The sequence below is a fragment of the Phoca vitulina genome, unplaced genomic scaffold, assembly GCF_004348235.1.
Source record: "Phoca vitulina isolate PV1807 unplaced genomic scaffold, GSC_HSeal_1.0 scaffold32, whole genome shotgun sequence".
Lineage (NCBI taxonomy): Eukaryota > Metazoa > Chordata > Mammalia > Carnivora > Phocidae > Phoca > Phoca vitulina.
The window spans coordinates 21671448-21696620 of record NW_022589735.1 but is presented as its reverse complement, the minus strand read 5'-3'; the positions used below and the strand labels follow the sequence as shown (position 1 = coordinate 21696620).

Below are 25173 nucleotides of genomic sequence, written 5' to 3'. Positions count from 1 at the left end.
ATGGTGCTATTTGAAGAACAGAATTTCTGATTTTGGCGAAGTCCACTTTATAATTTTTTTCTTTTATGGTTAATACTTTTAATGTTCCATCTAATATCTTTGCCTATCCCAGGATGACAAAGATTTTCTTTTGTGTTTTCTTCTAGAAGTTTGATGGTTTCAGCACTTACATTTAGGTCTGTGATGCATTTTGAGTTCATTTCTGTGTTTGGTGTTAGGAAGGGGTTGTTGTTCATTTTCTTTCTGTTTAGATAGCTAGCTGTTCCAGCATCATTTACCTTGGCGTCTTTGTCAGAATCAATTGATGGGTCTGCATTTCTGTTCTTTTGCCAGTGGCACATTATCTTTATTGCTGTGGCTTTATAATAAATCTTGAAGTTTGGTGGTGTAGCTTTTCCAAATTAAAAAAAAAAAACTGCTTTGGCTCTTTTATGTCATTGCCATTCCGTTTAAATTTTAGAATCAGCTTGTCAATTTCTATAGAAGGCACCGGCCGGGTATTTCATTGGATTGTCCTAAATCTGTAGATCACTTTTGCTGGAACTGACATTTTAACAATATTAAGCCTTTCAATTGATGAACATGGTATATCTCCATTACTGGTACCTTCTTCAGTTAATTCCAGTAACTTTTGTAGTTTTTCAATGACAAGGATTTACACAGATTTTGTTAAAAGTGTATCCCTGTGCTATAGACTGAATGTTCATGTCTTCTGAAAATTCGTAAGTTGAAACTTAACCTTCAAGGTGATGCTATTAGGTGGTGGGGCCTTTGGGAGGTGATTAGTTCATGGGAGCAGATCCCTACTGAGTGGGATTAATGCCCTTATAAAAGAAACCAGAGAGAGCTGCTTTACCCCCTTCTGCCATGTGAGAACACCAAGAGAAGTCAGCAGCCCTCAACCCACCATGGTGGCACACTGTGAGAAATATTTATTATTATTAAGCTATGTAGTCTATTGTATTTAGCAGCTGGAACAGACCAAGACACTATGCTTTGGCATGATTTTGGTTGCTCCTACAAATGGGATTGTGGTTTTGATATTTTCTAGTTGTTTCTAATATCTTGAAATACCATTGATTTTTCATAAGAATCTTGTGTGCCGTAACTTTCCTAAAATCATGCATTAGTTTCTGAGCTTTTTAGTAGATTACTTGAGATTTTCTACATATATGATGTCATGTTACATCAAAATTGTTTTTGTACATGTTTGTTTTCATCACTAGACTTGGAACTTTGAGGACAGAGATAGTGAATTTATTCATTTTTTATGTTACCAGAACCTAAGATGGTATAAAAGGCAGATCCATAGTTCTTGGCTTTTCTTCTTTCTGGCTGCTTTTTGTAGTCGTGTTTGCTACTTTCTCCTCATTTCCACACTTTTGCATAGTACCAGGACTCAGTCCCTGGTTCTCTTCTATTTTCTTTTATATTTTCCCTGGCAATTTCATCTAGGTATCAGGGTTTAAATGCTAGTTTATGAAAATTTTTTTCTCTAGCCTGGGCCTGCCTACTTGGTAATTTTATTGGATGTCTAATAGGCATCTCAGACTTAACATTAAAAAAATAAATAAACTGATCCTTGGATCGTTCCTCTTGAAACTATTTCTGTAGTTTTTCCATTTCAGTTAATGGTAACTTTGGTGTTTTTGTTTTTGTTTTTGTTTTTCTCCATTTGCACAAGCCAGTCTTTATATCATTTTGCCATTGTTATTTAAAAATGAATAGAAAACCAGGATGAAACATCTGATTCTTTTGGTAAGAAGTGGAGGTTTCTTAAACTTAATGGAATTTACATAAAGATAGGAATCATTAGTATCCTGAAAGCACCAAGTTTTTTCTCAAATTGGATACTTGTTGTGTTTAGGCTGATATCTATGTATATAATACTTAAGAAAACCACATACCTAAAATGCTGGAAATTGAAGATTTGTCTTAATCCTAAGATATTACTTGTTATTAGCCATTGGGTGAGGGGACTTTGTTATGTTTTGAGTTTTAGGTACTCCTCCGGTTAGGACAAAAGTAGGGAACCACTTGCATTTCTTCTATTAAATTGCTTTGTAATTTAATCACATTTGTAGTGTTATTCTGTTTGCAGATTCATTCTGAGTTCCACACGAGACGTTTTAGAACGCAACATTGTAAGTTGGGCACAACCAGCTTGAAAATGGGGAATAAAATTTGGGATCTCCTGGAGAGTCTCCAAATGATAGACTGTGTAACATTTTGCTAATTTGATTAATGAATCTTTTTGAGCTGATTATAAGTACCTTCTTCATAGTTGATAGCATTTTCTTTCCAAAGAAGGTAAAAAATTGAGCAATAGCCATCTGTATACTCTTACTGGTACATAGAACATTTCCAGTGAAATGTACTCCTAAATTGGTGGTGTCATCTTGTGTCCTTTGGCCTCTATTGCTTGAGGAAATAAATCTCCATACATTAAAGTGGAAATAGTGGAAACTTCTCTGTTTTAGACAAATGTAAAAATTACTCTGACTCTATCATTTTAAACAAAGATTAATTGCATATACATACATATACCCATGCTGTTATTGAGAGATCATGAATATGACCTTTTATATATTCAGAAATTGATTTTCCCAGCAGGTATGGCTTTCTTGGTGATACATATTTATAATGAGAAATGCTTCAAAGAAGCTAACCTTATTAAACATATTACATTGAATTGAAAAACTCCCTTTTCCCCTGTGTGAAAGATGTGAAAGAAGTTCTTATCTCATGCTTTATTTTTATATGTGTAATTTTTGGAAACAAAGAATATGGAAAAGCCACTTAGAATTACAGGGACCTTGTAGAGCAGTAGGTTTTCTTTAAATGCCATAATCTTGTACCTAAGAATGAGGTGTAAATACGAATTTAGCAGAATTTCCATAATTATTTACATTTATTAATCATCTTTCTCCTTTTCTTCATGCTGTTCCGCTTTTAAGTGAATTAGCCTTTTGATAATGATAGATATACACGTAGTAGGAAGAAGTAATACAAAGAGATCCTGTGTACACTTCACCCAGTTTCCCCCAGTGATAACATCTTGCATAACTATAGTACAACATCACAATCAGGACAGTAACATGCACACAATCAAGATACAGAACATTTTCATTACCACAAGGTTCTCTCATGTTACCTTTTTTTTTTTTTTTTTTTGGTCCCATGTTACCTTATATGGCCATACCCTCTTCCCTCTCATGCCCACTCCACACCTTTCAGGTAACCATTAATTTCTTCTGTATTTCTATAGTTTCTGTGATTTCAAGAAGTGTAGTATATATGGAATCATGCAGTATGCAATGTTCTGGGGTTGACTTTTTTTTCCAGTTACGATAATTCTCTGGGTATTCATTCTGATTGTTAGAGGGTTTTGTTTTGTTTGTTGAGAGATAGAGGTGGGGGGAGGGACTGAGAGAGGCAGAGAGAGAATCACAAGCAGACTCCTCCCTGAGCGCAGAGTCCAACACGGGGCTTGATCTCACGGTCCTGAGATCATGACCTGAGCTGAAATCAAGAGTCAGACGCTTAAGCAACTGAGCCACCCAAGCTCCCCTCTGGTTGTTAGAGTTATTAAATGTTCATTCCTTTTTATTGCTATGTAGTATTCCCTGGTATATACATAAAACAGATTACTTAAGCACTTAGCTTTTGAAAGGTATCGGAGTTGTTTTCAGTTTTTGTTGGTTACAAATGAAGTTGCTGTAGACATTTGTGTTTAGGTTCTTGCATGAACATAAGTATTTATTTCTCTTGAACAAATACGAGTGCAGTTGCTGGGTGGTATGGTAGTTACATGTTTAGTTTTTAAGAAACTCTCCAACAGTTTTCCAGAATGGCTATATCATTTTGCATTCTCAGCAGCAGTGTATGAAGGATCCACTTCCTCTGCATCCTTTGCAGCATTTGGAGTTGTCACTATTTTTTATTGTAATTGTTCTGATAGGTGTGCAGTGAAATCTCAATCTGGCTTTAATTTGCATTTCTTGGATAACTAATGATGTTGAACATTTTTTCTTATATTTATTTTGCCATCTGTGTATCCTCTTCAGGGAGATGTCTCTGTGCCTTTTGCACATTTTCTAATTGGATTACTTCTTAAAAAAAAAAAACAACTATTACATTTTGAGGGTTGTTTTTATATTTTAGAGACGTATCCTTTCAGATATGTGGTTTGCAAATGTTTTCTTCCAGTCTGTAGTTTGACTTTTCATCCTCTTAATTAGGGTCGTTTGCAGAGCAAAAATTTTTCATTTTGTTGAAGACCAATTTATCAGTTTTTCTTGGAATGGATTTTGCTTTTCCTGTCGTGTCTCAGAACTTTTTCCCTTGCCCTAGACCATTTAAGCACTCTTGGCTTAGTTGTTTTTCTTTTTCCTAAAAAATTTGTAGTTTTATATTTTTTATTTATGTCCATGATCCCTTTTTTTTTTTTTTTTTTAAAGATTGTTTATTTATTTGAGAGAGAGTGAGAAAGAGAGAGCATGAGTAGGGGGAAGGGTAGAGAGAGAAGCAGACTCCCCACTGTGTAGGGAGCCCAATGTGGGACTTGATCCCAAGACCCTGGCACCATGACCTGAGCCGAAGGCAGACGCTTAGCTGACTGAGCCACCCAGGCGCCCCCATGATCCCTTTTGAATTAATTTTTACATAAAGTGTGTGAGTTGGTTGAGGTTAATTATTTTGCCTGTGGTGCCTGAGATTCTTAGATCCTTGATTTGAGATTTTTCCTCTTTTCAAATTTAAGTATTTGGTACTTTAAGTTTTCTTCTCAGCATTGCTTTAGCTGTATCCCACAAATTTTGATATGTTGTTGTTTTTATTTTCAAGTAGTTCAATGTATATTTGGGTTTTCCTTGAGACTCAGTGATTATTTAAAAGTGTGTTGTTTAGTTTCCAAGTGTTTGGAGATTTTCCTCTTTCTGTTAATTGATTTCTAGTTTAGTACTATTGTGATCAGAAAACACATCCTATGTGATTTCAGTTATTTTTATTTGTTAAGGCATATGTTTTATGGCCCATAACATGGTCTATCTTGGTATACATTTTGTGGGTGTTTGAAAAGAATATGTATTCTGCTGTTGTTGAGCAAAGTGTTCTACAAATATCAGTTAGATTTTTTGGTTGATGATGTTGTTGAATTCTTTAAAGCCTTGCTGATTTTCTGTCTAGTTATTCTATCAGTTCTTGAGAAACAAGTTTTGAAGTCTCTAACTATAGTTGTGGATTTGTCTAGTTCTTTTAGTTCTGTCAATTTTTGCTTGACATATATTGCAGCTCAAAGACCTTTAGCGTTGTTATGTCTTGGTGTATTGATCCTTTTATTGTTATTTAATGTCTTTCTCTGTCTTGGATAATTTTATAGCCCTCTCTGCTTTGTTTTGATTAATGTTTGCATGATATATCTTTTTCCATCATTTAACTTTCAAACTGCCCATGTCATTATCTTCAAAGTATTTTTCTCCAGACAGCATGTAGTTGTGTCATTTTTAAAAAATTGAGATCCGGGCGCCTGTGCGGCTCAGTCGTTAAGTGTCTGCCTTCAGCTCAGGTCATGATCCCAGGGTTCTGGGATCGAGCCCCACATAGGGCTCCCTGCTCAGCGGGAAGCCTGGTTCTCCCTCTACCACTCCCCCTGCTTGTGTTCCCTCTCTCGCTGTGTCTCTCTCTCTCAAATAAATAAATAAAATATTTAATAAAAAAAATAATAATAAAAAATTGAGATCCAGTTGGCCTATAACATTATATCCATTTCAGGTGTGTAATGATTCAGTATTTGTATATCTTGTGAAGTAATCACTATAGTAAGTCTAGTTAACGTCCATCACCACACATAGTTAGCAATTGTTTTTCTTGTGAAGAGAGCTTTTAAGATATACTCTCAATGAAGGGGGGGAGATCAGAGGCAAACCATGAGAGACTACGGACTCTGAGAAATAAACTGAGGGTTCTGGGGGTGGTGGTGGGGGGATGGGTTAGCCCGGTGATGGGTATTAAAGAGGGCACGTACTGAATGGAGCACTGGGTGTTATACGCAACCGATGAATCATGGAACACTACATCAAAAACTAATGATGTAATGTATGGTGATTAACATAACATAATAAAAAAAAAAGATACACTCTCTTAGCTACTTTCAAACATGATATAGTAGTATTAACTGTAGTCACCATGCTGTACATTATATCTCTAAGACATACTTATTTGGTGTAACTGCAAGTTTGTATCTTTTGATCACCTTCATTCATTTCACCCACCTCTGGCAACCACCAGTCTGTTCTTTGTAGCACTGGGTTTGGTTGTTGTTGTTGTTTTTAGATTCCACATATAAGTGAGGTCATAGGGTGTGTCTTTCTGAGTCTGACTTATTTCACTTCATATAATGCCCTCAGAGTTCACCCATGTTGTTGCAAATGGCAGGATTTCCTTCTTTTTTGTGGTAGAATAATGTTCCTCTGTGTGTGTGTGTGTGTGTGTGTGTGTGTCTCATTTTCTTTAGCCATTCATTGGTCTGTGGACACCTATGTTGTTTTCACATCTTGGCTATTGTAAATAATACTGCAGTGAACATGGGGTTGTGGGTATTTTCTTGAGTCAGTGTTTTCAGATAAATATCCAGAGCTGGGATTGCTGGATCATATGGTAGTTCTATTTTTAATTTTTTGAGGAACCTCCATATTGTTTTCCATAGCAGCGATACCAGTTTACATTCTCATCAACAGTACACAAAGGTTCCCTTTTCTCCACATCCTCACCAACACTTGTTATTTCTTGTGTTTTTGATAGTCATTCCCACAGGTGTGAGGTCATACCTCATTGTGGTTTTGACCTGTATTTCCCTGGTGATTACTGATGTTGAGTGCCTTTACATGTACCTGTTGGCCATATGTATGTCTTCTTTGGAAAAATGTCTGTTCATATCTCTGCCCATTTTTAAAACAGATTGTTCATTTTTTTGCAGTTGAGTTTTCTGAGTTCTTTATATATTTTGTATATTAACCCCTTATCAGATATATGATTTGCAAATATTTTCTCCCATTTGGTGGGTTGTGTTTTCATTTTGTTGATGGTTTCCTTTGCTGTGTGTAAGAGTTTTGGTTTTAGTCCCACTAGTATATTTTTGCTTGTGTTACATTTGCTTTTGGTAAAATTCCTCACCAAGAGTAATGTCAAGGAGCTTACCATTATGTTTTCTTCTAGGAGTTTTAGGTTTCAGGTCTTATGTTCAAGTCTTTAATTTATTTTGAGTTAGTTTTTGTGTGTGGTGTAAGATAGCGCTCCAGTTTCATTCTTTTGAATGGGCTGTTCAGTTTTCCCAACACTGTTTATTGAAGAGATTGGCCTTTCTCCGTTGTATATTTTTGGCTTCTTTGTTGTAAATCAGTTGACCATATATGTGTGGACTTGTTTCTGGACTTTCTTTTGTGTTCCGTTGATCTATGTGTTTGTTTCTATGCCAATACCATGTTTCGATTACTATAACTTTGTAATAGAGTTTGAAATCAGGAAGCATGTTGCCTCCAGCTTTGTTCTTTCTCAAGATTACTTTGGCTATTTGGAATCTTCTCTGGTTCCATACAAATTTTAGGATTGTTTGTTCTATTTCTGTGAAAAATACCATTGAAATTTTGATAGGGAATGCAGTGAATTTATAGATTGCTTGGGTAGGATGGACATTTTAACAGTATTAATTCTTCCAATCCACAAGCATGGAATATTTTTCCATATATTTGTGTCTTCATTTCCTTTCATCTTGTGATTTTCAGCATACAGGTCTTTCACCTCCTTGGTTAAATTTATTCCTAGGTATTTTATTCTTTTGATGCAATTGTAAATGGGATTGTCTTCTTATTTTTCTTTCTGATAGTTCATTATTAGTGTATAGAATTCAATAAACTTTTATATGTTGATTTTGTATCACACAGCTTTACTGAATTCATTTATTAATTCCAAGAGTTACTTGGTGGAGTTGTTAGGATTTTCTATATATAAAATCTTGTCATTTGCACTGGCAGTTTTACATGTTCCTTTCTGATTTGGATGCTAATTATTATTTTTTCTTGCCTAATTGCTCTGGCTAGGACTTCCAATATTTTGTTGAGTAAAAGTGGCAACAGTTGCCATCCTTGTCTTGTTCTTGATCTTAGAGGAAAAGCATTCAACTTTTCACCATTGAGGATGATGTTAGCTGTGGCCTTGACATATCTGGCCTTTATTATGTTGAGGTATGTTCCCCTTATACCCAGTCTTTTGAGAGTTATTTTGTTTTGTTTTTATCATAAATGGATGTTTAATTTTGTCAGATGCTTTTTCTGCATCTGTTGAGATAATTATATGATTTTTATATTTGATTTTCTTAATGTGGTATGGCACAATGATTGATTTGTGGCTGTTGAACCAACCTTGCATCCTAGGAATAAATCTCACTTGATCATGGTGTATGGTCCTTCTAATGTATTGTTGAATTTGGTTTGGTAATATTTTGTTGAGGATTTCTGCATCAGTGTTTATCAAGGATATTGGCCTGCAATTTTCTTTTCTTGTGGCACCCTTGTCTGGTTTTTGTATTGATAATGGTGGCCTTGTAAAATGAATTTGGAAGTGTTCTCTCATCTTTTGTTTTTGGAAGAATTTGAGAAGGATTGGTGTTCATTCTTCTGTAAATATTTGGTAGAATTCACCAGTGAAGCCATCTGGTCCTGGACTTTTGTTTGTTGGGAGATTTTTGATTAGTGATCCAATCTCCTTATTAGGAATTTGTTCAGATTTTCTTTCTTTTCTTTTCTTTCTTTCTTTTTTTTTTTTTTTTGCGATTCAATCTTGGTAAGTTGTATGTTTTGTTTTGTTTTTTAAGATTTTATTTATTTATTTGACAGAGCAAAAGCAGGAACACAAGCAGGGGGAGTGGGAGAGGGAGAAGCAGGCTTCCCACTGAGCAGGGAGCCTGATGTGGGGCTCGATCCCAGGACCCTGGGATCATGACCTGAGCCTAAGGCAGACACTTAAGGACTGAGCCACCCAGGCGCCCTGGTAGGTTGTATGTTTCCAAGAATTTATCCGTTTCTTGTAGGTTGTCCAGTTTGTTGGCATGTAGTTGTTCATAGTATTCTTTTACGGTCTTTTGGATTTCTGTGGTATTAGTTATAATGTCTCCTCTTTCATTTCTGATTTTATTTGATTCTTTTCTCCCTTGCCCCCTTTTTTTTGGTGAGTCTAGCTAAAGGTTTGTTAATTTTTGTTTATCCTTTCAAAAGAAAGTCAGCTCTTAGTTTGATCTTTTTTTATTGTATTTTTAGTTTCTGTTTATTTCTAATATTTGTTTTTTTCTATCTCTCTACTTACATTGGGTTTTGTTTGCTCTTTTTCTAGCTAAGGTGTAAAGTTGGGTTGTTTGAGATTTTTTTTTGTTTCTTGATGTGCAGGCACTTATCGATATGGATCTTAGAACTGCTTTTGTGGCATCCCATAAATTTTGGTATGCTGTATTTTCAATTTAATTTGTTTCAAAGTAGTTCTTTTAGTTCGCTTTGATTTCTTTTTTATTGCATGGCTGCTAACATTGTATTATGTTTTGGTTCTCCAAAATCTATGTCCTTTTTTTTTCCTTATAGAGCCCTCAGATAGTTCTTTGTATTTTATTGAGAGATTGTAGATGTTTGTGGATAGATTTTTTTTTTTTTTAGGTGCATAGTCCTTGATAACAGAAGTCACTGTTTCTTAGATTAGGAACTTCATAGAATTGGGGCGCCTGGGTGGCTCAGTTGGTTAAGCGACTGCCTTCGGCTCAGGTCATGATCCTGGAGTCCCTGGATTGAGTCCTGCATCGGGCTCCCTGCTCAGCAGGGAGTCTGCTTCTCCCTCTGACCCTCCCCCCTCTCATGTGCTTGCTCTCTCTCATTCTCTCTCTCTCAAATAAATAAATAAAATCTTTAAAAAAAAAAAAAAAAAAGGAACTTCATAGAATTAAGTAGATTTAGAGGAAAAAATCATCGAAGTCAGAAGTGGTTAAGAAAAAATTTGTGGAGCAAGTATTTAGCTAAGCTTTACAAATAGGCTTATGTTCTTATATGAAACATTAAGTCAACTGCCTAATTTTTGTATTTCATTAGAGTAAATAGAGGTGTATAGTTTCTGTAATGAGCCATACAGAAATGAAATTTCTGCTTATGGTATTTTCTAGTTATAAAGTAAATGGTGGCTTATAGCAATAGAATATAGATCATGTTTTCTATTTTAGCAGTTACAGCTCTAATTTTATGTGTTTTCATGATTTATTATGATAAATAATAAAATGTTTCATGAATACCTACACACATAGTTCCTAAAACTCATTCAGTATTTCTGAGCAGTATTTTTCTAACTATAGATAGCCTGAAATATTAGTGGTTTAGTGGGTAATGAAATAAGTTTAGAGGGTTTTTCAAGTAGCATTTTCAAAATGAAACATAATAAAGGTTGTTAAAGAACGGGGCTCCAGGTAAAAATTTTTCTGTGGAACTTTGGGATATGTATATCAGTTTGCAACATAAAAAGTATTTCTTGTACTGTATTGTATGGTCCAAACAGTGGCTACTGTTTTGGAGCACCCCACTAGTTAAAATCTGGTATAAAACTTTACATTTTCTTTTTCCATTTAAAAGGGCTAATATAATCATAATTTTGGCTGATTTTTGTATGAGCTTAGAATTGTGGTTTATTTTCACTTATGAGAATTTAAGCTTATGTTGAGGTCATTACATGGAAATATGAGATAGAATGAAGTGATATATATATATATATATATGTATTTTTTTTAAGTCATTGTATTTTGAACTGACATCTTAGTAATGTCAGGTAAGAAGTAATGCTAGTGAGATGTGTAAAAACTATCATTTAAACAGTTTGGCTTGGGTTGAAAAACATTAAAAATATCAGTATCTTATTTTTCTTGTGCTTTATGTTATTTTGGTGGCATTTAAATCTAGGATGTTGATTAAGATATAAGGACTCTCAGATTTAAATCTGTATGAAATAAGAAAAATATTAAAATGGTTCCTGGTATTTTAATATACAAGTGTCTGCTGTATGCAAGGCAAAATTTTATTTTAAATAGAAGCAAATATAGTCAAGCTAATATAAGTCAAAATTCTATACTAGATTTTCTTGTTTTATGTGTAATTAAAATATTGATGACCATTGTATTTGTTTCTTAGTTATGAGTCGCCAAGGAATAATGATTCGATAGTATACTATACAATTTTCACCTATGCAGGGGGATTTTGCTTACTTACTCATATTTCTATTACTAGTGCCGATTAGAGACACAGCCAATAATACAGTGGTATGTTACAAACAATTTAAGGAGTTACTTCTTTCTCCGCTTTTCTTTGTTTTTTTAGGACATTTATGTTTTTGAAGCGTATGTGTCACTTATTTTTCATGATGTTCCTCAATTTTTCTTTTTCTTTTGTTTCTTCATAATCAAATTAAGGTTATGATTTCTTGGCTAAAAAGGTACATAAATGGTGTTGTGGTCTTGTATCACACCTAGAGACACATGATGTTTGCCGCTTTTGGGCGATACCAATTTTGATCTCTGGTTAAGATCTTTGTTTTCTTCACTGCATTGACTATTTTTGTTCTGTAACTAGCAAGCAGTTGTGGGTGGAAACTTTGTGACTGCATTTCAAACCAAACTTCCCCGCCTAAGTTTAGTATCCATTGATGATTTTTAATTGAATCAATTTCTTAGAATTTTTTATTTTGATTTTTATGTAATTTTAAACTTAGAGAAAAATTGCAATAATAATATAAGGAACTTTTATATATTCTTTGTTTCCAATTCACCAATTATTTACATTTTACCCATTTAAGCTGTAAAATGAGTATGAGTCCCTGTCTCAAGTAGTGTTGATTTTCTTTGTCTCCTAGTTTCACTGAAAAGGGTTTATTTGTTTTCTTCTTATTATTACTGTGTGTAGTTGTATTTTTTTATAATTCTAGTTCTTTCTGTATTCCCTCTTCATTTAAGGTTTCTGAATACTGATCATTTTCTGAGAAATTTTATGTGTGGGTGTGGGTATGTGCATATAATACGTATGAACTTAGCAATTCTATTTACTTTTTAAATTACTCTTTAAAATGGGCATGGGACAAATATTTTTCAGTCACAAAGTTCCATAGAAAAGGCTCTGGAATTTAAGAAAGCCAGCCCACCAACTCTTTTAGTCATGACTCTTAAAAATTACCTTTCCTTGTGAGTATTCTTTGATTCATTTCAATTCAGTTCAGTTCATTTAAATTCAATTCAATTCAACAGATATAGTGTCTAATGTATCTAAAAGATACTGTAGAAAAAATCAGGTATTAAAAAGCCTTTAATTTATAATGCTTTGCAGTTTCCAAAACACCTTTGAATACACATTTTCTTCATTGTTATTACCAATAACTCAGGAAAGTAGATAGTTCAGATAGATTTATTCCCATTTTATATGAAGAAATTGAGGTCTTGAAAGATGGTGACTTAACTGTAATCCCTTAGCTAGTGAGTGACAGCTGAAGCATGAACCAAAGCATAAGCTCAGGGCTCTTGTAGATTTTCCTTTACCACTTTTATGCAACGACTAAGGATACATTAATTTATGCAAATTTCTGGCCACAACGAGGGTGTGTTTTTATTTAGTCACTTAATATTTATTTTAAGTGCTTCAAGGGCTGAGATAGGATCAGTAAAATAAGATCAAGACAGTATCTCATAGGTTCATATGAGTAAGGTGCTTTTCAATTAAGGCAGTGACCTGTATCAGAATGCTTGGAGTGGTTACAGCATGCTTTTTCTTGTTTCATTGGTGGGTCTGTTGCACATGACCGTTGGAAGTAGTGGTGGGCTGGGATTAGAGACTCTGATTACTGTGATCTGTGAGTCAGATCAGTATGCTCAGGATCTTTACTTAACATGCACCATCAAATTGATGTTTTCCTTATGGCATTGTGGAATATGTCCATGCAACATCTTCCCTCTTTTTACCCATTACCCTTCAAAGGTTCAGTGCCAGAAAGAACAGTACTGTATCTTTATTTTCTCATCACATCCTCTCTCGAATAGATCTTACTTTCATTGCTCTCTTTCCAATTTGGCTCTGAGTCACTGCTGTGATTCTAGCTGTTGAACAGTCTTTCAAGTTAGCAGTTAGCATTCTGGTTAAGTAAAAATTGTCATGAGGCTGCCATTCTTACCAGTGTAGCTAGGGTAGTTTTATTAAATCAGTTATTAGGGCCCTGTTGTCAGAGCGTATAAAATTGCATGTCACAGTCCTCCCTAAATATTGATACTTGAGATTTACTGGAAATTAAATCTAAAACTTTATTATACTTCTAGTTCTGAGGTTAGAGAAACCAATCGTCTGTCAAGTTCAATAAAGCCACATTTGTGCTGTTTAATATTTTAAAAGAAAACTTAAACTGTTGTAGTCTGTCTTTACTGTTCTTGCCTTACCTGATTAAATTTTGCTGTTGTGTTAATTAATAAGTTCAAAGGAAATGTTCTAATTAATTTCTGTCATAACTGGGAACCATAATAAGTTAGAGTACTTTGGAAAGCATGATAACACCTGCTCACTAGTAAATATCAATTCTTTTTCTGGCTCTTTTCCAGTCCTACTGTGTCTTAATGTGTGAACCTCTTACCATCTGGGTACTTCAGTTTTCCTCTAAATTTAAACAAACAAAAAGTCTTACCTGTATTCTACCTAATACAGTTTTGAAAGATAATGGGAGGTCATTGAAGTGCTAGTTAAAATCTCTGACTATTTAAAAATCATTGGCTTTAAATATATACTATCTTTAAAAAGTAATTTACTACTTAAAAGCCATTGACTCTTTTAGTGTACTTCATTGCTTAGTCTAAGACCTCTATTTTTAGAATACAGTGTATTTGAAGACCAAGCTTTATTGTTGAATTTGACAGGCATGGCACAAGGCCAGTGTAATGAGCCCAAAGGGAGAATTTGCAGAATATGCAGGTTGAAGGAGCCCCGGGACTGACTTTCCACTAAGTCCAGGCTGTCCGTGTTCGTTCCCGTGGATGGGAGATTTTCCTTCCTTCTGTACCATCCGATTCCAATCTGCACTTGTCTTTTATAGCTCGAGACGGTCGGATGGCAGCTTAACCTTCAGATGGCTCACTCTGCTCAAGCCAAACTGAAATCTCCTCAGGCTGTATTACAGCTAGGAGTGAGCAATGAAGATTCAAAGGTAAGAACTGGTATCTCATTGAAATGCCTATGTTGTTTACTAGGTCTTGTACTTTATTGTTAGCAGGGTCTTTGCCCTCTGGATTGAAAATTTAAACACAATTAAATAAGGATTAATGAATTGTCAGCTCGTTATTTGTGACAGTTTTTGATATCAGACTGATTTATCACTTTATTATTCATTTGAAGAAATGTCTTGCAGGGTACCTTTCTTGCAAGAGCTTTTCATAATGTCTCCTTTTAAATTCTGCAATGGGAAAACTTGGTAATGCCAGATAAAAGTCAGATATTTAATGATTCAGGTATTTGTGGATATTTCTGGGTGTTTTAAGCTGCATACATATGGTGGAGGGAATACTGTTGTCTAGCCAATGCCTGGATTATGAAGGTAACATGAGTTGTATTTGTGTGTGTGTGTGTGTGTGTGTATGTGTGTGTGTATGTATAGCACTTGTGTGCATGTGTTTAAATCCCAATTCTTGCAAAATAGAATTTTGGATTCATTTTTTACCTCATGGTGATTTCTCCTTTAGTGTTAATTTCAGGAAGCTTGAACATGTCATCAAGTTTAAAGAATTGGCGTGAAGTATTTTCTTTACTGTAGCATTTAGAGAAACATATATTTAAGATATCAATAAAGCTGTTTGTTGTATTTTTGTTGTAATTGATTATGTTTCTAAGATAGATAAAGGGGAGTGACTTTTCCCCCTAAATGAGGAGACTTTGCTTCATTTTAAGACAAATAAAATAGAGGTGAGAGTGAGGTAGGAAGATCTGAGGAAGGAGAGATTACTATGCCTGGATGTGATCAGAGAAGGACGGGAGAATGTTATTGGTTATAATGGGCACTGAAGGAGGGAGTGTTATTACTTCTTTGTTAGAACTGTCATTATGTAGTGTATCACACACATTTTTGTCTTCCGTAAGAACCGGGACCAATACCTAGCCCACGTTCCATGTCTGTAAAATTTTAGGCAATTGAGTTGGGTCTCACTGCATATGATTTATTAATTCATTGCAGTGTTTCAAAAGTATTTCATTTCACACATTTTATGTTAATATAATATAAATAATAATATGTAAAATAATATAAATTTAGTGGTTAAGAGTTGAACTGACTGGTATATATATTCTGGAATTTAGTAGCAGTGTAGCTTGGGGTAATTTACTTAATTAATCTTTGTGAGTGTCAGTTTCTTCACCTATAAAATGGGGATAATATTACCTGTCTCATGGGGTTTATATGAAGAGTGGAGACCCAGCGTATGTAGTGCTTAGTTCAATGCCTGGTATTAGGTAAATGCTCAAAAATGCAGGCTGCTACCACCACCACCACCACCACCACCACCATCATCATCAATAAAATGTTTTTTGGCCATTGAAGAAATAAATGTCTTTGTTTTAAACTAAAGCTGACAGTAAACTTTTTTACTGATGGAGTTAACCTTTTCCCTTTCTTTGCCTTCTTCCCCTCTTTTATTTCTTGATTGTGATTTTCATATTTAGGCGAACTGGGAATTGGGGAGGCAAGGGACAGCCTGGAAAGTCCTTTTTTTCTTCCCATGAACTAGGTAGGGAAGGCAGTCCTTTAGGTTTAGCATAATGATCTGGAACTCCCTGGTGTAGACTGGGACTATTGTGAGTGAAGACACACGTATGTACCTGTGTGCGTCGTACATACGTACACATGCATCCATTCTCTAAGGGGCCATAGCCCTTGACTGTTGCACTTCTCATGACTACCGTATGTTATGTCTCAGTAGCTAAATGCAGTTTATAGTTGGGACGGATACTATTTTGACCATATATTGGGTATACTTTAAGTATCATGGTTTAGGCAGTGCTTGACTTTGGGATACATGACTCCTCCCAGCTCCTTTATTATGTCTTCAAAATATGTTTATATGTCAGTTATAATTTTAGGCAGTAGGAGGGAATGAGTAATGCTTCTAGTAAAAGAGTCATGTTTTTAATTCGTATTATTCAGAAAATCTCCACAGTTGTAAAATTCAACTCATTGGAGATAGAGGCTTGACTACATTAGATTTTCCTGCGCGTTGCTAGTTTGAAATTTTGAATGGACTTTTGGTTACCCTTACAAGTTGTAGAGCTGGAGAACCATTTTCATCGGCAAACAGACCCTTGGGAAGAAGAGCAGCACCACACAAAAGCAAAGGATACTTTCGGGGAGCCTGCGTGGCTCAGTTGGTTAAGCGTCTGCCTTTCACTCAGGTCATGATCCCAAGGGCCTGGGATCGAGCCCCACCCACGTCAGGCTCCTTGCTCAGCGGGGAGTCTGCTTCTCCCTCTCCCTCTGTGCTCTCTCTTGCTCACTCTCAAATAAATAAATAAAATCTTAAAAAACATAAAGGATATTTTCATTTTGTATGCAGACTTAAGTCAACCTCTTTGTCTGTATTGCTTATTTTCCCTATAGCACTGTGGGGATTTGGCCCCTGTTTGTTATGTCTGCTAAACAGGAGACACTTAATGAATTGTCTACCCCCTGTCAGCCCGGATAGACACTTGGCCATCTCCAAGTGATGTGTGTCCTAGCTCTAAGGAACAGTTGACTACTACACCCCTGTTCTTTCATTGAGCTGCTGCTGGGAAGCATACTTCTTTTTTTTTTTTTAATCTCTCTTTTTGTATGACCGGGTACTCTGTTCTTTGTACTTGAATGAGAGTTTGGGAATTCTTGACAGGTTGAAATATTAGGTGAAAGGAATGGGAATATGGAGCATGTTTTAAAAACCAAGTTTGTTAAAAGAAGGCAGAGCTTTTATTCAAAGAACCATGAAAAGCTAAGTGGTTAATTTATGATGCGAAGTATCTTAGAATACAGTTGCCATATGATGAAATTGGCATTCATTTAAAACAGGAAGCATTAAATAAAATTCTTTTAAGTGTATATGACACAGGGCAGTTATCCTGAAAATATACATGCATTAAAATAATTCTGAGAGGATTAGTCAGTAAATATTATGAGAGAGACTATTCTTGATGGTGTTTATTTTTGAGCTGCTGAACTGAAAACTTCCTGTAATTCACCAAAGTGTGTGGTTTCTAAAAATCTTTCTTCTCATTCACTTCCAACATACACATGAAAAGTGTAGCCTGCAGTGAAGTTTTAATTGCTATCACGTTAGATAGCATTGTTGTACTGGTCTCCTTTCTCTTGGAACTTTCTTGTCTCAAGGCTTTCCTGTTTTGCTACTAATTTTATCATGAAAACTGGATGATTGTAGCTTTTCCTACAGTATTTTGATATATATTCTAGTTGTTTGCAGTTAATTGTCTTAGTATTTGCCTACTGCATTTAGCAGAGTAAGATTATTTTTCTGTTCCGAGATACCTCTAAATGAGAATTTTTTTTTTTTCTTTTTGGTTTATTTCGTTAGAGGGCAGTAGAGCTCTTTGCTTATCTAACCTCTGGCATTTACAGTGTTATTTGAAGTAACATTCAAAATAATGTGTGAAATCAGTAGTTATGGGAAATGCTAAGTGTTCACATTTCTAATCTGTATATAACAATAGGGTGCTCTTGTTTCCATCAACAAAATTAATGCCTATTAATCAGATATGTACAGAACAAATAAATGAAATCATTATGATTTCATTGTTTGTTAATTTCTTTATGATTATTTGCCAAAATGCAATTTATTAAAAAGCCTTTAACACTATTGACATTTTTGTTACATTCTGTCACTTGTATTAATTTCTGTATGAGAAAAGAGAACAAAATAATCCCCAAGATAGTTGAATGACTCTAATAAGTTATATAGTGTAACTAGTTCCAGGCTAATCATAGACAGTTGAAATTTTTTTATTTATAGAGAACAGCAATTTTATACTTAACAAACGTTGGTAATTTTGAATACTCAAAGCACTTTAACTTTGAATATTCTTAAAACACTGAAATATTTAAATTTTGCTGTAAAGTGTGCATTATTGCATTTTCCCCAGTAACTTTGCATTTATATCATGTTTTGTTAGTACAGTGGTTCTAAATTTTTTTGGTACGTCTTTTAAGAAAGAATCTTTGTGTTTCATTCTTTTCTTCTTTTGAAACAACTGGGATAAAAATCACCTTGAAAGGGTACTGTCATTTATCTCAATGTTAAGTTGGATTATGCTCGGGTTGCACATGGTACTTTATGGATGGGTAATTATGATTTCAGGTGAATTTAGAACTTTCAGTACCAATTTTTTGAGTTAGAGACCTTTATTCTTATCTCCAAAGTAGATGGCAGATTCTATTTAGAGTGAAGAAAAACGAGGGAAAACCGTGTTTTAGTGCTTACTTTGTGCTAGGCATGATATCTCCTCCATTATTTAAACTACTTCTTTCAGGTGTGAAGTCTTATTATTATCCTTATTTTATAAAAAGATGGAGAAATGGAAACACATACACATTAAATTATTCCCTCAGGTTATATGACCAAAAAACAGTAGAACTAGGATTTGAAACTAGACAATTTTACTTCAGAGCCCTGTGCTTTATTCATTGCTAAGATACTGTATCTTTTTGCTTATTTAATAATTTAGTAGTTGATCCTGTAATATGTATATATGTTTGAGGGTGCTGAAAGCTGTTCTTCTTTTTTTAATTAATTAATTTACTTGAGAGAGAGAGAGAAGGAGGAGCGGAGGGAGAGGGAGAGAGAATCCCAGGCAGACTCCATGCTGAGTGTGGAGCCCGACAAGGGGCTCGATCCCAGGACCCAGAGATCACGACCGGAGCGGAAACCTAGAGTCAGGCGCTTAACCCACCGTGCCGCTCAGGCACCCTAAAAGCTGTTCTCATATGCAATTATTGTTTTATTGTTGTTGGTGGTTGTTCTCCATAAAGTGATAGGTATATGGATTCTCAATTTCCTTTTCTTTTTCTTTAAGTTGAAATAATTTTACACCTTAAGTGAATGCGAGATACTACTAAACACTTTCACATAGTAAAGTTATTTGTTTCGATGTTAGTTCAGTAGAGGCTCCATTTCACTAACACAGTTCACTGTAACAGGCACATGGCATCATTGACGTTGATACCTTATGAACCAAGAAATAGGCTGTATCATTAAAAAGAAAACATCCTTAGATCTGTTTATGACAGATATCTTAGTAAAAGGAAAATACATATGTTGTTCAAATTATGAACTCTTGTATTAGAAATTTAAAGTATTTTGGTCTCCTTAAAAGTGATGTTTGTATTGACTGATTTTTGAAGGACCTTCAAATTTCTCTGAGCTACTCTGATGAACAGGTCTGCATTTTACAAATGTTATATTTTTTACAAATCTAATCCATACAGTGAATAAATTTCAGCATATTCTCTTGAAAATTTCAGTTTATTTTTCTCTTGTATAATAGCTGTATATTTATAATGGACATTTTGAAAAATATAGGGGAAAAAAGTCAGTTAAAACCAAGTATAATTCCAATACCCACAGCACTGTTTGGTTTTCCTATAGGACCTTCCAGTTGTTTTTTTCCTATGGGTCTCTTAACTTATAAGTGATTTTTAAAAAATAGTAATTATATTTGGCCTAGGCACAGGAATTGAGGTTTTATTATTACTGTTCAATACTCGATGTGGTTATGAGAAGATAATCTCATTCATTAGTCAGAATTGTTTTCCATTTTGATAAGAAGCAATTATTACCTTTTCTACATTATGCTCTCTATGATCTGAAGAAACATTCTATAAATTCTTGGGCTTTTTACTCACTGATTTTGATGAGTAATTTTATAAAATGAGCTTTGCCTGCAGCAGTTCTGTGTCAGGATACTAATTCTCATTTGTATCATTTGGGATGGTTATTTAGGCTTCAGAAAGTTTTGAAGACAGGTCAGTGGTTTTTCTTCTCAAATGAAATGATCGAAAAATATTGATTTTCTTTTTAAAAAATTGTGGATTTTTTAATTACTTAAGTTGTGTATGTTTATTATAGAAAACTTGAAAATTCCAGAGATATAAAGAGAAACTAATAGATTTACCCCCAGGATGCAGCCAGTGTATTTGATCTCTTTTATTTTGGTGTTTATTCTCTGAATACTTTATTTTGAGAGGGGATCATATGAATTCTTTGATTTTATGTATAACTGCTTTTTTCACATAACTCTGCAAACCCTTTTCCATATTGCTTCAAACTCACCATGATGTATTTTAAATGACTGCATCGTGCTTTGGCTATGACATACTATGATTTTCTAACAGTTCCTCTATTGTCAGGTAATAGGTTTGTTTCCAGTATTTTCCTGTTAATTGTGATAAACATCTTTGTGTATATTGAGTAGGTGCTCAACAAACATTTACTGAATGATCGATGAATGAATAAATGAATGAATGAAGCCTCCTTGGTATATAGGGTTATTCCCCAGGAGTATAATTAGTAGATGAAAGGTCTAACCTAAAAAAGAGGTCTTCTTAGTTTCATAAATGGCTTTCCATAATTATTTTGCAAACACACAAAGAAACTCAAAGGTAGCATCCAAAGGATTTAAGGGCTTTTGAAGAAAGGTATAACATTACTATCTCAAATATAGGGTCTTAGATAACTAGTTAATTAATTACTTTGGATAGTTTTAGGAGACCAGTGAAAAGCTCAGGTACTTCTGTAATATTAGAGAGCCCTCTATTTTATAATTCCTGTATTCCAGTAGTGTACAAATTAAACAAGCTTTCGTTATACGTGTTTTATTTTATTATAGAATATGCAGAAGCAATTTGATCAAATACTCCAGAAGTTAGAGAAAATACAGACAGCCCTTATTTGTGAGATAATTGCCCAGATACTCTGAGAACAAAGCCTGGTTCTTTGGAATCGAATTTATTTAAGTATCCCTAAAGCTTTGTGGCTCTAGTTTTCTGATTCTTGACTTTGTTTTGTATCCTTTTTCATTGTGATCAATTTCTCAATGATAGTGTCCTTCAAGTGTCATGTTTTCTACATAAGAGCAATACAAAATATTTTTCCTCAATTTAGTGTATTTTTTTAGTTTTGTGGTCAATTGGACTTTCTAAAAGACTTTATGTTGATGTACCTTGCTGTGTTCTGATGATACATTATAGCTCCTTGATATCACAGTGAACCCCCTTGTATCTGTGTGAGTGCGCGTGTGTGTGTGTGCGTGTGTGTGTGTATGTAAACTTTTTTCATATTTCAGGCTCCCTGATGGAAACGCTGCATTTATCCATGATAGGACTTTATAAGCTAAAAAAAAATACTGTTTTGGACACTATCTTTGATGGGTAAAGATAAGCAGAATATACACAATACACAATTAGAGTGTGATAGAATTGAGGATTCATGTGGAAGAAATGATAAAAGAGTCTTGGAGGAGAAAATCCTTTTTAAAAATACTCCAGAAAGTTCATGCATTTCAGAATTAAAATATCATCTTTTTACTAACATTCTTTTTAAAAATGTGGGATTCCAAAGTAGGGAAACAAATAATATCACCCTTGTTTGTCTTTCCTAGCTTTGTAACCTTTTTAACTTTTTATATCCAGAGGCAATTGATAATTATAGTATTTCACAGGCATAATAGAATATATTTAGAAATACCTTTAAATTTTGTTTGATGTATTTTTATGGATTAGAAATGACAGTAATGGAAACCCATGGTTTGAGTATTTTGAAATAAAAGTGTTTACAATGAATTAGACAACTGAGCAAATAAAATGCAGTTTCATAAATTGAATAAGCAGTAACTTTAAATAGCTCAAATTCCATTCAAGAAATATTTATTAAACATTTCCTATGTTAGAGACACTAGATAAGGTATTACTGAGATGGAGAGGTCTTATTTTTCATCATGGAGCTTCTGGTCTAGCAAGCCAGTAAATAGAAGTTTAGTGACTATTACAAAAGAGGAAATATATGGAGCTCTGGAAACTGACAGCAAGGAGTTAGATACTGTGACAGGCGGGGGAGTTTCAGGTGAGGGAAAGAGCACATGAAAAAATATAGAGACTTACCTTTTGAGGTGTGTGGAGCATGACATAGCTGTGATATCCAGGTGGAGATGGTTGGCAATCTGGGGCTTGGGAAAAATTATAGACTAGAAATTGAGATTTGGAAATCATTGAGGTTTAGATTATAGTTTCAGTCATAAGAATGGAGGAGATCAATCACTTAGGGACAGAGTATAGAAATTTATGAGTTCCTAAATTTAAAAGGCAAGTAGAGCTTATGACAGTGATTGGGAAGGAGCAGCCAGAGACCAAAGGAAGAACATTTCTTGGAGAGTGAATTATGTCACATGCTGCTAAGAGGTAAAAGAGAAAAAATAAATAAATTACCTAATTTCACCCTCACAGCTATGAATTAGGTACTAATATTTCCCCTAGCTTGCTCAGTGGTTAAATATCATTAACTAGGTTGGGTCCTAGAAAGTGATAGAGCCAAGATTTGAATCCAGGTCCATCTGACTCAGTAGCCTGAACTTATAATCACTATTCAGTGGTAAAAAAAAATAAATTTAGTGACATGGAGATCAGTGATGATCACTGTCTGGGGCCAGGAGGAGATGTTTAAATGGAAGGCAGTATCGAATGCTATTGAGGGGTCAGGAAAGAGAACAGACAGGTGAGTGAGGGATTTGATTCAATGGACTTCTCTGATAACTTTGACAATTGTAATCTCAGTTATATTTGAGAGGAAGTAGAAACCTGATTGGATTAAACTGAGGAGAGAATATGGGGACACAGAGTGAAAGCCACCATCTAAGTAACTCTTCCAAGAAGCACAGAGATAGGATAGTCAGTGTAGGGGGTGTGGATTTAGTGAGTACCGAAGAGAGTGGAGGTTGGTATCCTGCAGATCCCTCAGGGGAAAAATTGATAATGCAGGACAGAGAGGGCTATAATTTCCTTGAGAAAATGAGAAGCGAGATCCAGAGCACGAATGGAAGGGTTGGACTATGATAGGAGTGGGAACATACGATTTGTTGTAATAGGAAGTAAGGAAGAGTGTGGGTGAGGTAGGTAGTTTTGGGCGTTAGAAGAAAAAGTTGGGTCTCTGCTTCTGTTTTCTCCATGCAGTCATTCGTTGGGAGAGTGGGTAGGTCCAGGAGGCTTGAGAACAGAGGAGAAAGTATGAAAGAGTATTTTTGGATACGGGGAAAATGAACAAACTAGGTATTTTAGTCTACTTCACTGTGTTGAACAGTGCTGGTTGCCCATTTGAGATTTGTGGCCATGGATTTAAGATGAGAACTGTTAGAAGGTTGCACATTTTTCTTGATCCATTTTTAGTTGCTCTGGTATAGAGATGGAATAGGTGGATAATTGGATTTAATCAGGGTTTCATCTTTGCCCAGTGTTTTCAGATGAGGGGAGAAAGGGAGAAAGGATGCCCCCCTCCGCCCCCGGCCACACACACGGGAGTGATTCTAAATCAGTTCAGGTGGAAAGTGAGGCTATGATGTGTGTTGGGGGTGGGGTGATGGAGAGGAACTGGCTGGAAACAGAGCTAGAACCCTGGGCCATAGCCTCCCTAGAGTAGTTTGTGGTACAGAGGACCCTCAGATGGACACATTAGTTCCAGGATCACTCAGGGGCTTTTTCATTTGAATCTTCAGACTTGTATGTTTGGTCTGGTGTATAGCATATCCTTTAAGAGGGAGAAGTAAGGTAAAACTGAAACCTAATATCTGGTCTTGTCTGAACTTTTACCCCTGCATCCACTTGGAAACTGACGTGGTCCAAATATATGAAGATTTGCTCTGTATCGTAGGGTTCTTAATGTGTGGCCAGCGCCCACTCCTTGATCTGTTGCTTCCTTGGTTGACGATATACCCAGCATCTGGAACATACTGGAGTAGTTCCTAAGGGGCCGTCTATGCCAATGATACTGTAGCTAGAAATCAATTAAAATTGATTTGAACGTTTTATATCTCAATTGAATTTATTGGCTTTTGAACATCATTGGTGATTTTCTGAATTATTTTCTAAATCTAGTATTCTAGTTTTGGGATGGCATTATAAATTTTATTTTATTTTTATATTTTTTAAAGATTTTATTTATTTATTTGTCAGAGAGAGAGAGCACAAGCACGGGGAGCGGCAGGCCGATGGAGAAGCAGGCTCCCTGCTGAGCAAGGAGCCCGATGTGGGATCCGATCCCAGGACCCTGGGATCATGACCTGAGCCGAAGGCAGATGCTTAACTGATTAAGCCACCAAGGCGTCCCCAGTATTATAAATTTTAGATTCAGGACACAGTAAAGATAGCTAGATTAAGTTTTCTTGTGAGTAAATTGCATTGTTGAATATTGAATCAGTCCTAATAATTTTGGCACAAAAAGGAGTTGGAGTTGACAAACACTTTTCTTTCCTGGCCTAGTTCATTTATTTATTTTTAAGATTTTATTTATTTATTTGAGAGAGAGAGAGAGTGAGAGAGCAAGCAAGCACACAAGCTGGGGAAGAGGCAGAGGGAAAAGAGAAGCAGGCTCCCTGCTGAGCACAGAGCCTGATGCGGGGCTCGATCCCAGGACTCTGGGATCATGCCCTGAGCCAAAGGCAGACGCTTAACCAACTGAGCCACCCAGGTGCCCCTCCTGGCCTAGTTTAAATGAGATTTTAAGCACTTTTGGTGTGAGGTTGCTATATGAATGCTTAAATATATCTTTAATGGATTATGTAAATTGTGTTCCTTTCAAATTTTTTCTTTATATGAGAATCATTTAGAGGAAATTAAACTTATATGAAGAAGAGTCACTTTTATTATATAAGATATTTCTCCTCTCAGAGCAAATTATTGGGCACTTTTGACTGTGTGGTATTGGGGAAATAAAGGTTTTTCTAATATGTTCACATATAAAATCTATTCTTTTTTTTTTTTTTAGCTTTTCCACTGTCCTTCATACTTATCATCCACCATTATGTAATCTTTAAAAAAGTCTCATATCCTGTATATAAAGTG

General features: G+C 35.2%; 1 protein-coding gene across 3 annotated transcripts in view; it reads left to right on the top strand.

Moving 5' to 3' along the window:
* Positions 1-25173, top strand: part of COMMD10 (COMM domain containing 10) — a 205822-nt gene that overhangs the window by 21469 nt on the left and 159180 nt on the right. For all 3 annotated transcript variants that reach the window (XM_032425352.1, XM_032425351.1, XM_032425353.1), the window contains exon 5: positions 14137-14247. In XM_032425352.1, the coding sequence (XP_032281243.1) occupies positions 14137-14247 (111 nt within the window). The remainder of the gene's footprint in view (positions 1-14136; positions 14248-25173) is intronic.